This window comes from Hyperolius riggenbachi, chromosome 12, assembly GCF_040937935.1.
Source record: "Hyperolius riggenbachi isolate aHypRig1 chromosome 12, aHypRig1.pri, whole genome shotgun sequence".
Lineage (NCBI taxonomy): Eukaryota > Metazoa > Chordata > Amphibia > Anura > Hyperoliidae > Hyperolius > Hyperolius riggenbachi.
In genome coordinates, this window is record NC_090657.1 from 231,247,392 (window position 1) to 231,261,508 (window position 14,117).

The window sequence follows — 14,117 nt, forward strand, 5'->3', positions numbered from 1 at the left end:
CCCCCTGCCCCTCCGGCTCGGGCTCCGACGCAGAGAACACCCGACCCCAGGAGAACACCTTCCCCAAGGGGGACCCGGACCTGAAGAAGGAGACGGAGGACGAGAAGTTCCCGGTGTGCATCCGAGAGGCGGTCAGCCAGGTGCTCAAGGGATATGACTGGACCCTGGTGCCCATGCCAGTGCGGGTCAATGGCTCCAGCAAGAGCAAACCTCATGTCAAGAGGCCTATGAATGCCTTCATGGTGTGGGCACAGGCTGCCAGGAGGAAGCTGGCCGACCAGTACCCCCATCTGCACAATGCCGAGCTCAGCAAGACCCTGGGCAAGCTCTGGAGGTAAGGCTGGCACAGGGGTGCCCACTCACTGCCCATAGGGCTTCTGTAGTCGGGGTGGTAGAATTGTATGCCTCTGCCAGGGGTGCCCATAGGGCTTCTGTAGCAAGTGTGATAGAACGGTATGCCTCTGCCAGGGGTGCCCACTCAGTGCCTATAGGGATTTCTGCAGAAGTGTAGCCAGTGTGGTAGAATTGTATGGCTCTGCTTGTGCTATGCCAGGGGTGCCCACTCAGTGCCTATAGGGATTTCTGCAGAAGTGTAGCCAGTGTGGTAGGATTGTATGGCTCTGCTTGTGCTATGCCAGGGGTGCCCACTCAGTGCCTATAGGGATTTCTGCAGAAGTGTAGCCAGTGTGGTAGGATTGTATGGCTCTGCTTGTGCTATGCCAGGGGTGCCCACTCAGTGCCTATAGGGATTTCTGCAGAAGTGTAGCCAGTGTGGTAGGATTGTATGGCTCTGCTTGTGCTATGCCAGGGGTGCCCACTCAGTGCCTATAGGGATTGCTGCAGGAGAAGTGTAGCCAGTGTGGTAGAATTGTATGGCTCTGCTTGTGCTATGCCAGGGGTGCCCACTCAGTGCCTATAGGGATTTCTGCAGAAGTGTAGCCAGTGTGGTAGGATTGTATGGCTCTGCTTGTGCTATGCCAGGGGTGCCCACTCAGTGCCTATAGGGATTGCTGCAGGAGAAGTGTAGCCAGTGTGGTAGAATTGTATGGCTCTGCTTGCGCTATGCCAGGGGTGCCCACTCAGTGCCTATAGGGATTTCTGCAGAAGTGTAGCCAGTGTGGTAGGATTGTATGGCTCTGCTTGTGCTATGCCAGGGGTGCCCACTCAGTGCCTATAGGGATTTCTGCAGAAGTGTAGCCAGTGTGGTAGGATTGTATGGCTCTGCTTGTGCTATGCCAGGGGTGCCCACTCAGTGCCTATAGGGATTTCTGCAGAAGTGTAGCCAGTGTGGTAGAATTGTATGGCTCTGCTTGCGCTATGCCAGGGGTGCCCACTCAGTGCCTATAGGGATTTCTGCAGAAGTGTAGCCAGTGTGGTAGGATTGTATGGCTCTGCTTGTGCTATGCCAGGGGTGCCCACTCAGTGCCTATAGGGATTGCTGCAGGAGAAGTGTAGCCAGTGTGGTAGGATTGTATGGCTCTGCTTGTGCTATGCCAGGGGTGCCCACTCAGTGCCTATAGGGATTGCTGCAGGAGAAGTGTAGCCAGTGTGGTAGAATTGTATGGCTCTGCTTGTGCTATGCCAGGGGTGCCAGGCAATCTGGGGACAGATCTGGCTATACAACTGCAAAGAAAACTGGAGCAAATCCTGGCAGCCTTCATGCATTTTACTTATTTATTTTTTTGCTCCAGTTTTTTGTGCATTTGTGTGAAATCTGCTCCTTTGTATTTGAGTTAATTTGTATAGTTTTGTTACAATTGCCCTGCATTGTGCATGCCTCCCCTATACTACCACTAAATCATGTGAGCTGCTTATATGCCCACCAGAGCAGCTTTCCCCCGCATTATTTTAGCATGCACCCCTTTTGAAAGCTTGTGCTCACCAAGTACCCCCTGGTGTTATAAAGATTATCTGAAGGAGCCCTTAACTCAGATATATTTAATAGCAGTACATGGTAACTGTTTCTAAACAATTTCCAAACATTAACTGCAGCTTTGAGTTGCCTGAAAGGCTAATTTGGTGATGTTGTTTATATAGGATTGTATCATTTTCTAATGATCACTATCAGCCTGAGAACCCCGGGACCCCTCAGAAGTACCCCCATGGCAGGCGTACCACATATTGAGAACCTCAGTACTGGATCCTGTCTGCTGCTTAGATTAGGTGATGCCTTGTGTGCCTCTCAGTACAGCCATTGCAATGATACCTTATGGCTTTCTCTATCTGCCCCTTTGTGTGACAGGCTGGCTTCTCCATGCAGTGGCAGTCAGAGTTAAATCAGAGATCTGGATGACACAATGCTGCCCTGCGTGCGCCATCTGTTCATAGGAGGCCCTTCTGCCAGTGTGGGCATCTCTGTGCTGTGATTCCTGCAAGGAAGGGTCTTTCTAAGGAGGGGGGTTTCTGTGCTGAAGTTTTTGGGGATGGGGGTGGGTAAATGATTACCAATATGGGCAGTGGCAGGAGTGGGTCGGTTATGGTATTTGCAACAGATTGTTAAATGGCAAAACTACTAGCAAAATGCCAGCGTGCTGCGTCCATACACCCGCAGGCACTGCCATCTTCACTGCTTCCATTTATTAGACCAGAGCCACTCCTTGCAGCTGTTAGATTGTTCTGCATGCATATGGTGTATATATGTGTGTGCATGTCTATATGTGTGAGTGTGCATGTACACGCACTGCACACATATGGTATATATTTGCAGCTTGCATGGACTCTCTTGCAGCTTGCAGTGATAGCAGCACTGGCCTTATGGGGACCCCCTGTAATGCCTGTCTCTCTAATGTGCTTGCTGGGTGATTAATAACCCTCTCCTCCTGGGGCTGCAGGACTCAGGTGGGAGCTGCTGCTGTGTTTAGCCCCAGGTCTATACTTGCCTACAGTATGGGGATTACTCACTTCAAAGGGCCCTTTCTATGGCTTTATCTGATGGTGGCTGTGTAATGAGAATGAGGTTCAGCCTCACTGGGACTGCTGGGCGCTCTTTGTGAGCTCCCTGCTGGAATGTTCTGCTGAGTTTAGCTAGACTCCTCATGCCAGCCTGCTGGGCAGTGAGGATAGAGAGGGGAAGGCAGAGAGGTGTAGCGCACTTTGCTAAAGGGTAGTAGATTGTACCCAGCTCTGATCTCTAACTTTTCACTTGGGTAATTTTCTGGATTACTGCTGGTTGTAGTTTGTTTTGTGCTGTATCCAAATCTCCAGTCTGTCTCACACCCCCCCCCCCCCCCCCCCCCCCCCCCCCCCCCACCCCCCCCACCCCCCCCCCCCCCCCCCCCCCCTCTCTCTCTCTCTCTCATGCTATGCAGGCAAAACTGCCAACATGCATACGGTACCCTTTCCATGGACAAATACTGCCTTAGCAATACAGACAGTCCCCTACTTACAAACAACTCCACTTACGACATTTCGGAGATACAAACAAAGCTATTCTTCATGTACAAATTCTACAATACTGTGTTTTATTACACATGTTACAGTATTGTATAAACTGTTATAAGTAGTGTACAACACTTTAAAAGCACCTTGAAAACAACCAAAAAAACATAATTTATACTATATGTCCTAATTAACACAATTTATACGCTATTTCCACATACAAAATTGTCAGAGTAAATCATTTTAACCACAGGACTCAACTTACACACAAATTCAACCTACAAACCATCTCCTGAAACAGAACCTGCTTGTAAATAGGAGACTGCCTGTTTTTTTTAGTTTCTCTGCTTTTGTTAAAATGGCCCATATGCAATTATCTTTCTCCTGAGTTATTTTCATCTTCTCTTCAAATAACTTTTTTAATCATTTTAGAATTGAAAAATTACCTAAACGTTGGGGGAAAAAAGTACTATCAAAATTAGAGTATCCCTGCTTGCTAATGGCTTAAAAGCATATTATCACAAGTTGTGAAAATACCAGCTGGGAGAAAGCTCAGGAGATAGTCAATTGCATATGGCTCTATGTGCTCTCAAGGGATAAGCAAGAGATAGATGGATATCTATGAAGCATTGTTGACTTAGAAAAGTCTGATACATTTTGTTCTGGATTTCAGGTTGCTGAATGAGACTGAGAAGCGGCCCTTTGTGGAGGAGGCGGAGAGGCTGAGGATACAGCACAAGAAGGATCACCCTGATTACAAATACCAGCCACGCCGCAGGAAGTCGGTGAAGAATGGCCAGTCTGAGCAAGAAGACGGCTCCGAGCAGACCCACATCTCCCCCAACGCCATCTTCAAGGCACTGCAGGCCGACTCCCCGCACTCTGCCTCCAGCATGAGTGAGGTGCATTCCCCAGGAGAACACTCAGGTATTACTGATCTCTGTATTTCCCCTAGACCTGACTCTTCCAGAGCATGCCTTCCCACCCCCACCTCTGCTCCTAGACCTGATTCTACCAGAGCCTGCCTTCCCACCTTGACTTCTGCTTCTAGACATGACACTGCTCCTAGACCTGATTCTACCAGAGCCTGCCTTCCCACCTTGACTTCTGCTTCTAGACATGACACTGCTCCTAGACCTGATTCTACCAGACCATGCCTTCCCACCTCAACCTCTACTCCTAGACCTGACTCTACCAGCGCATGCCTTCCCACCTCGACCTCTGCTCCTAGACCTGACTCTACCAGAGCATGCCTTCCCACCTCGACCTCGACTCTGCCAGTCCTTGCCTTCCCACCTCTGCTCCTAGACCTGACTCTGCCAGTCCTTGCCTTCCCACCTCAACCTCTACTCCTAGACCTGACTCTACCAGCGCATGCCTTCCCACCTCGACCTCTGCTCCTAGACATGACTCTGCTCCTAGACCTGACTCTACCAGAGCATGCCTTCCCACCTCGACCTCTGCTCCTAGACATGACTCTACCAGAGCAGGCCTTCCCACCTTGACTTCTGCTTCTAGACCTGACTCTGCCAGTCCTTGCCTTCCCACCTCAACCTCTACTCCTAGACCTGACTCTACCAGAGCATGCCTTCTCACCTCGACCTCTGCTCCTAGACATGACTCTGCTCCTAGACCTGATTTTACCAGACCATGCCTTCTCCCCTCGACCTCTGCTCCTAGACATGACTGCCAGTCCTTGCCTTCCCACCTCAACCTCTACTCCTAGACCTGACTCTACCAGAGCTTGCCTTTCCACCTCCACCTCTGCTCCTAGACCTGACTCTACCAGAGCCTGCCTTTCCACCTCCACCTCTGCTCCTAGACCTGACTCTACCAGAGCCTGCCTTTCCACTGCCACCTCTGCTCCTAGACCTGACTCTACCAGAGCCTGCCTTCCCACCTCAACCTCTACTCCTAGACCTGACTCTACCAGAGCCTGCCTTTCCACCTCCACCTCTGCTCCTAGACCTGACTCTACCAGAGCCTGCCTTTCCACTGCCACCTCTGCTCCTAGACCTGACTCTACCAGAGCCTCCCTTGCCACCTCAACCTCTACTCCTAGACCTGACTCTGCCAGAGCCTGCCTTTCCACCTCTGCTCCTAGACCTGACTCTGCCAGTCCTTGCCTTTCCACCTCAACCTCTATTCCTAAACCTGACTCTGCCAGAGCATGCCTGCCCACCTCGACCTCTGCTCCTAGACCTGACTCTACCAGAGCCTGCCTTCCTCCCACGACCTCTGCTCCTAGACCTGACTCTACCAGAGCCTGCCTTCCTCCCTCGACCTCTGCTCCTAGACATGACTCTGCCAGTCCTTTCCTTCCCACCTCTGCTCCTAGACCTGACTCTACCAGAGCCTGCCTTCTGGTCATTAACACCAGTCTATTCTGTTCAATAGTTTAGCAACCCTACAGAATAAACTAGTGATCTTGGGGGGGAAAAAATCGTAATTGACTTAGAAATGTCCTGTACTGTGCAGAGCAGATTTTTGTCCGGGATTGCAGGCTTACCCCTAATGCTGTGAATAAATCCATATTTTCTTCTGAATTTATTCTTGATTAAATTTTGTTCAAAGGCAAAGAAAGGCCCCTTATTCAATTCACTTTGTTTCCTGAGTTTTTTCCTAGGAGATAATTTTTTTATCTTCTGTTTAAAATAACTTTTCGCACTCTGCCATTGGAAAAGTCTCAAAGTTGGTGAAAAACTGTCAAAATAATTTTGAGGGTGTTTTTTTTTTTACTTGCTGATGGTTTTAAAGGCATTTTATTGATAAGGTGTAAAAATATCACCTAGAAGAAAACTTGTAAGAGTGAATTTAATAAGGGCCAGAATGTAATTTATTTTTTTTGGAGGGGGGGGGGGGGGGGGTGTTATGATTCAGATATCAGTCAACACAAGCTTTTTGCCATGTAGCAATATAAATCCCAAGTGTAAGTGTACCCTATACCAGTCTGCAGCGACCACCTAAATGTGCTGTCCAACTTTGTAGGTACTCAGGGGTGTTTTATATATTCTGTTTATATGTAATGTGCTAGGTATGTAGATCGATGGCTAGATAGACAGAGCAATGCTGGTGTAAGGAGCGTATAGCATACCAGTTATATATATTTCCTGTATGAACAGTCAACACTTTGAAAGGCCACAAGTGGCAGCTACATATACAGTCTATTTGTATGTGTAGATAAGTCTGCAGCGTTATTTTACAGTGCATGCCACACTTCCTGTTAAGTACACATCTGCTGGAATAAGTTAGCCCGACCACAAATCTGCAGTTAATGATTGTCAGAGTTATCAGTGCAGGTATACAGCACCTGTTAGCAGGAGACCTGAGTTAAGTTTGAGGAGCTGAGATATGACATGCCTGATAGACGTCCAAACGAGCCTCGTTTAACCCTTCACCCACCAAATAATTAGCATTTTAATCTTTTTATTGTTAATGTTGTGGTGGTTAATGACAATGCAAACCGTGAAACAAAGTAATGCATCAGATGGCATTAGTGTAACGATCTCAGAGGTTTAATAAGTTGTCCTACGATTACTGTCTGTGTGACACTTTGCATTGTTTTGTCAAAATAATTAACTTTTTTTATTTATTTTTTTATTTTTAGGTCAGTCTCAAGGTCCACCCACCCCACCAACAACTCCTAAGACAGATGTACAACCTGGCAAGCCAGACCTGAAGCGTGAGGGTCGTGCCTTGCAAGAGAATGGCCGGCAGCCCCCTCACATTGATTTCCGTGATGTGGATATTGGAGAACTCAGCAGCGAGGTCATATCTACCATCGAAACCTTCGACGTAAATGAGTTTGACCAGTACCTGCCACCCAACGGCCACCCCGGAGTGGCTTCTACGCAGGTCACCTACACGGGCAGCTATGGCATCAGCAGTGCCACTGGTGGAACGGCGGGAGCTGGGCACACGTGGATGTCAAAGCAACCGCAGCAGCAGCAATCTCAGCAGCCGCAGCCACAAGCGCCACCACAGCAGCAGCACAACTTGACGACACTAAGCAGTGAGCAGAGCCAGTCGCAGCAGAGGACACATATCAAGACTGAACAGCTGAGTCCAAGTCACTACAGCGACCAGCCACAACAACACTCCCCACAGCAACTCAACTACAGCTCCTTCAACCTGCAGCACTATGGTTCCTCCTACCCAACCATCACACGCTCACAGTATGACTATACTGAACACCAGGGCTCCAACTCCTACTACAGCCATGCAGCAGGGCAAAGCTCTGGTCTCTACTCAACGTTCAGCTACATGAACCCAAGTCAACGTCCCATGTACACACCCATTGCTGACACAACAGGAGTCCCTTCCATCCCTCAAACCCACAGCCCCCAACACTGGGAGCAGCCAGTCTACACACAGCTGACAAGGCCGTAGACTGAATCACTGTAGACTGTCCACCGTTGACTTTTCAGAAAGGAGTGATCTTCCACCAGTCAAGCTGTACCCTCTTCATTTGTGGCTCAACGCCCTCTGCTGGCAACCAGCAAAACAACAAAGTGGGTGTTGCTCTTGGGCAAGAAACTTTCACGTCACCAGTTCTAGAGTTGAAAAATGAGAAGGTACTTTTATAAATCAACAACTTGATTCTTCGAAGAGACTTATTATTTTTTTTTTTTTATTATTCTACTTCCTCTGTGAGGACTAGTCTCTGTTTGATATATTTTAGTATGTACTGTGTATGTTTTTATTGCATTTTTACTGGGGGTTTATACATTTATATTTTAGAGAAAATGAATACATTGTAAGGAAAAAAAAATAAGAAAAAAATTCTATGCTTTTCCGATGCTTCAACTGCTACAAGTGGTTTATGTCTTGGACTTTTTCCTGCAATCAAATATTTTTGTATAAAACAAGTTGAAACAAAAAACTCCAAAATGTTATGTTTTTAAACAGAATTTTAACAAAAAGACAAAAACTTGGAACAGTACAGGTCTATTGGCCTTCCGTAAACTAAAATGGGATTCAATGTTATAAGTTGGGTCACAGTAGGAATTTTATTTCCAGATTTATTCCCAAGTGCCAGTTGTTAAGCAACGTGGTCAGACAGAACCGTTCACGAGTTGCCTGATATACTGTTTTGTGCCAGCCTGTAAACAAGTGCCCTTTTTTTGTAACTTTAACCAATCTCCAGCAGCAAAAAATAAAAATAAAAAACTTAAACGAAAAAATTGCTAACCACCAGATATAACGTTCTTAAATTATTTATTTTATTATAAGAAAAATAATATTGTTAAAAGAAAGATACCTAAAGACTCCCAGACATCTAAAAAATTCTTTTGTACAAAAAAATTATATATTAGCATGCTGCTGATTCCTCCTTTGGAAAATATGCTTTTTTCCCTCTTTTTTGTTAAATTATGAACTTTATTTTTTCTTAACTTTTGTTCTACCTTTGTGTCCTAAAATCTTTAATCTAATTGTAAGCATAGCAGAGTCATCAGTTTGCAAAATAAATAAAAAAAAAAATAGAACAGATTTATCACCCTGGAAAAAGTTTCCTTAACTTTTATCAAAGTGATATTTTTGATTGTTGATTCTCACACACAAAAATCAACACATTTACACCTGGACATTTCTTTTTTTTTTTTTCTGTGTAAGAAATCAGTTTGACTTTAGCAAATGGTTTTTAACTTTTGCTTTAAAGGGTGTACATTTTTGTTTTTCAGAAGTGTAATTTTATTTTGTAAATGCTACAAAGGCATAAAGCACTCCAAGATAAATATAAATGCCTTTAATGCAAAAGAATGACGATTTAAAAAGCAGGCCTTAAATTTTTTGTAACTTAAATTAAAGAGGGTGCACAAAGCAGACATATAAAGTCTGTGGATTTTCAGCTTCCTTTATGTGCTTTTTTTTTTTCCTTTCTTTTTTTTTTTTTTTTTTTCTTCCATTGTTGTTTTCCTGTCTTTTGATAAACTTATTTCCTTGTGTATTATTTGTTTCGTAAATAAATATAATACAATGTACAAAAATAAAGTACAGTGGTCCTTTTCGCTTATTTATAAAATAAAAATAGATTAGGGGTTATAAAATACAATGCAGTTGCTTAAAGGACAATGCAAGTCTTCCCTGAAAAATTCACCAGTGAGCCTCCGTGATATACATTTATGGCTATTGTGTATTTTATAAACTATGAGTTTTCTGGGTTCTGGTCTTAAATGCAAAAATACCAATTTCAGTAGATGTGAGGAGTTTCAGATATGTGATTTGGGGTGGAGCTTCTTGTGTAACCCTTTCTCTGCCTGTACCGCCAACATGCTGTTGGACCTTCTCTGACTGCCTAGTCATCCTACATTTAACCTCTTCTTTGCCTGACCATCACTTACCTTTGCTATTGCTTCACGGTAGTAGTTAAACTCTTCTCTGCCTCCCCAGCAATAGCGCCTTTAACCTATTATCTTCCATGCACAGCTTTCTAATGCTTAATACACATGATGTCATTTCCTGTAGGATTGACAGAAATTGGCCAATTATTTCTAGCATGTCCGATCATGGGATTGATTTTACAAAATTATCGTGTTAAAATCGATCCCGTTATCAAGCGGGAGTAGTTTGGACATGTACACACAATACAACTTCCGGTCAAATTACCCCTCGAACAGATGGGAAATTGAATCGTGTGTACCTAGCATTACCGTTTACCTCTTTGCCAAAATAGTAATTCACCATTTAACCCCTTGTCTCTCCCCTACCTCTGTCAACCCAACTCTTAAACGCTTGTATCCCGGCACAGCCAGCATGCGGTAACCTTCTCTGCCAGCCCAGCTCCTAATCACTTCTCTTCCGGGACATCTATCCTAAAGCTAACCTCTGCAGGTTTCATTTAAAATAACTTTTAACCCTGAAGGGATTAAAAAAAAAAATCTGAGTGGATAATGAAAGAGGCATGGAAGGTATGGAAATTGATTTTAATTGACACTAGAAAGCGTGATGCATTTTGCGGGACCTGTCTGCTTCTTCAGGTCTTTAGTACAATGCCTTGATGCAGTTGCACATGTGGACTTTGATTGACATACATTCAGTCTGAGGTAAGACTCTGTCATGATCCATTCAGAATTGATCATATACATCCTTTGGGGTGACTCCTCCCAATTTGTATACAATTCTCCCCTCCCCCCAGAGATGTCCCTTGTGATATTTATCCAGCGGGTCCTTTGTTTTTTGGAGTGAGACCCAACTCATCCCAGAGAAGATTCCCTATCCGCATGGAGACTGTATTCTCCACTTGCCTTATACTGGGGGTGCCTATCAGAAACCCAGTATTATTTGTCTCATATCTTATCCCATGGCCTGAAAATACTGCTCTGATGCTCCTATTGTTCTCGGTTTCTTTTTCCTTTCCCGGTTTCGAAGATTCATCACCACTGGGATACCCTTCATTGGATTAAGAAAAATGCTTAAAGAAAACCTGTACTGGAAATTAAAAGTGAAATAAACATACACAGGTCATACTTACCCCCCGTGTAGTCTACTCCTCAAGCTCTTTCTCCTCTTCTGCGTCCCATTTGTCCACTGGGATCAATGGACTTCTCTGTCCTCCATTTTGAAAATGGTCATTACCCCCTAACAGCTTTCTGGTCAGCACACTGTTAAACTGCCATATCGCCCACTTGAACCATAGGAAAACATAGACATTACTTGGCACATCAGTTGTCCTCTCAGCTATAACTGACAGCAACTGATAAATAACTGACAGCAACTGATATATTTCAATTCTGACAAAATGTTGTCAACTCAAAGCGATCACTGTCAGAAGAAAATGGTGCGCTTCTGAGAGGAACTAATAGCAAGGTAACTATGTAATGTTCATTTGAAGTTACCTCATGTGTTCATTTTAAATAATTTTACTCAGTACAGGTTCTCTTTAAATACTGTAAGATAGTTATTGATCAGTGTGGTCATGTGACCGGCACTGCTGCATTGTCCTGGAACTCAGACAGGTTCACTCAGACATATCTTGGGTTACTATACAGTCGCACCCCCAGCTGGTGGAGCCACACCCCTCTGTTGGTGAGGAGGATGACTGGAAGAGGGGTTCTCTCAGACATATCTTGGGTTACTATACAGTCGCACCCCCAGCTGGTGGAGCCACACCCCTCTGTTGGTGAGGACGATGACTGGAAGAGGGGTTCTCTCAGACATATCTTGGGTTACTATACAGTCGCACCCCCAGCTGGTGGAGCCACACCCCTCTGTTGGTGAGGAGGATGACTGGAAGAGGGGTTCTCTCAGACATATCTTGGGTTACTATACAGTCGCACCCCCAGCTGGTGGAGCCACACCCCTCTGTTGGTGAGGAGGATGACTGGAAGAGGGGTTCACTCAGACATATCTTGGTTTGCTATAGAGACGCACCCTCAGCTGGTGGAGCCACATCCCTCTGTTGGTGAGGAGGCTGACTGGAAGAAAGGTTCTCTCAGACATATCTTGGGTTGTTATACAGTCGCACCCCCAGCTGGCTGTGCCACACCCCTCTGTTGGTGAGGAGGATGACTGGAAGAGGGGTTCTCTCAGACATATCTTGGGCGGCTACTATAGAGTTACACTCCCAGCTGGCTGCCCCATATTCCTCTGCTGGTGAGGAGGCTGACTGGAAGATGCAAATTGTCCTGCCGCCATCCCCCACAAGTGTAAAGTCACCCCCCTCATGTCTGTGTGCACTGTCCACTGGCACAGGTCCTGGCCTCCTCCAGTCTTCAGCATGAGCACCGGTACCACATGTGGCTCTGCACATGTGACATCACACGTGTGTCAGTCACGTGGTACTGGCATTCGCGCTGACGCCAAAGACCAAGGGAGGCGGGGACTCGCACTGGCGGACAAGTGAGACTTTACAACACTGCACAAGGGCACAAGGGGACACATAACACCTGAGGGACATTGGCCGGGGGTCTTTTCATCAATATTATAACACCGTGCACCTGATCGAGCCATTGTGACCAAGATTTTGCAGCATACCTGAAAGTACCTTTTGATCGATTTCAGATGGAAATCGATTGAAAGAAGGACCAGGTAGCCGTGTTGTGGCATGGTTTCCTTTTTAACTCAATAATCATCAAATCAGAAGGGCAATCGGCCCGCAATATCTGGAGTGATGTATGGGCCCCTTTACAAATCTGTCACCTGATCAAACCGATCACATATATATCTGTATGAACAACTCTACTGAGGAATGGGAGAAGATCATACCATTCCAATAGCCGGTGACTAGTGGGCATCTCAGCGGATAAAGAATGGAGAAGGAAAAAGCATCTTGTTCTGTCTGACTGGTAAAGGGAACCATAACAGAGGGATGTGGATGTTTCCTTTTAAACAATACCAGTTGCCTGGCAGTCCTGCTGATCTAGTGGCTGAATCACACACCTGAAACAAGCATGCAGCTAATCCAGTGTGACTTCAGTCAGAGCACCTGATCTCCATGCTTGTTCAGGGGCTGTGGCTGAATGTATTAGAGACACAGGATCAGCAGGAGAGTCAGGCAACTGGTATTGTATTAAAAGAAAAAATCCACATCCATCTCAGTTTAGGTTCCCTTTAAGTCAACGCTCAATTCTACGCTGGGACAGGAGAAGACTGTTGATAATAAGTATCCCTGTACAGGGGAGGGGGGGAATACAGGGAACTTTTTCTGAATCTGAAACTATGGAGCCTCTTTGAAATTCAGGCCCCTGGGCAACAGCCTAAATTGCCCCTATGTAAGGCCCGGTTCACAGTGGTGGTAAAAAAAACGGTCCGTTTGCGGATCAGAACAGAACGGATCCTAACAGATGCGAATTGATCCAATGTTAACCTATGGATCCATTCACATCGGTCTGTTTAGACCAGCCTTTCTCAACCTTTCTACCCTGGAGGAACCCTGCAAATAACTTTTGGATCCCAAGGAACCCCTGCAAACAATGTTTTGATCTCAAGGAACCCCTGCAGTTATTTTGCAGGAGGCGTGGTCTTTAAAAGTGTGTGTGGCTGTTTATTTCACTATCCCATTACACTGCCACTCATTATATAGTCTCCTGACCCCCCAATTTAGTGCTTCTTGATACAGTACTACCTATTATAATGTGCTCTATTATACTTCCCCCACGATGGGGGAAAATGCCAAGGAACCCCTGCAGAGTACTCAAGGAACCCTGGTTGAGAAAGCCTGGTTTAGACAGATCCTTTCCACATGATCTGCTGAACGGACCGCGAGTTTCCTGCTGCAGCAATCTTTCTGGACCGCTGAGCCCAGGGATACGGAAATGGAAGCTGAAGCCCTGCACTGGGGGCAGTGAGAGAACGGAACATTTCATACTAGTGAAGAAACAGACCATTCTAAGGGGTACAATCCACTTCGGGGGTTTGTGGGCAAAGGAATGGAATCTGTGGGACAGAAACGGAGTGAAAACAGATCACATAGACTGGTGATCAGATCCGTTTGCCACTATAACACAAGTGTGAACCAGACTTCAGCCTGAGGAGGGAGGAGTATCACCGGCGACCTACAGCGTGAGGACTACAATAAGCGGTCGCCGGTCAACCTTGGAACTGATGAGGCATGTGTATTGCCCAGGGGCGTAACAATAGGCCCTGCGACCCCTGCAGCCGCTGGGGGGCCGTGGGGACCCACTCCTCCTCCCTCTCCTTACCCACATGCAGAGGAGCACAGGTAGTGGAGTAATGCTTACCTGATACAGCACTGTGTGTCTCCTCCATGCATCACAGCCGCACATGTTATGGTGTCATTT

At 46.0% G+C, this 14,117-nt stretch overlaps 1 protein-coding gene across 1 annotated transcript in view; it reads left to right on the forward strand.

The window, feature by feature from the left end:
* The window catches only part of SOX9 (SRY-box transcription factor 9), a 9,596-nt gene extending 256 nt beyond the window's left edge, over positions 1–9,340 (forward strand). The window contains exons 1-3 of the mRNA XM_068261962.1: positions 1–334; positions 4,052–4,305; positions 6,986–9,340. The exon at positions 1–334 is cut by the window's left edge and continues 256 nt beyond it. Of these exons, the coding sequence (XP_068118063.1) occupies positions 1–334; positions 4,052–4,305; positions 6,986–7,767 (1,370 nt within the window). The 3' untranslated portion in view covers positions 7,768–9,340. The remainder of the gene's footprint in view (positions 335–4,051; positions 4,306–6,985) is intronic.
* Positions 9,341–14,117: the final 4,777 nt, after the last annotated feature.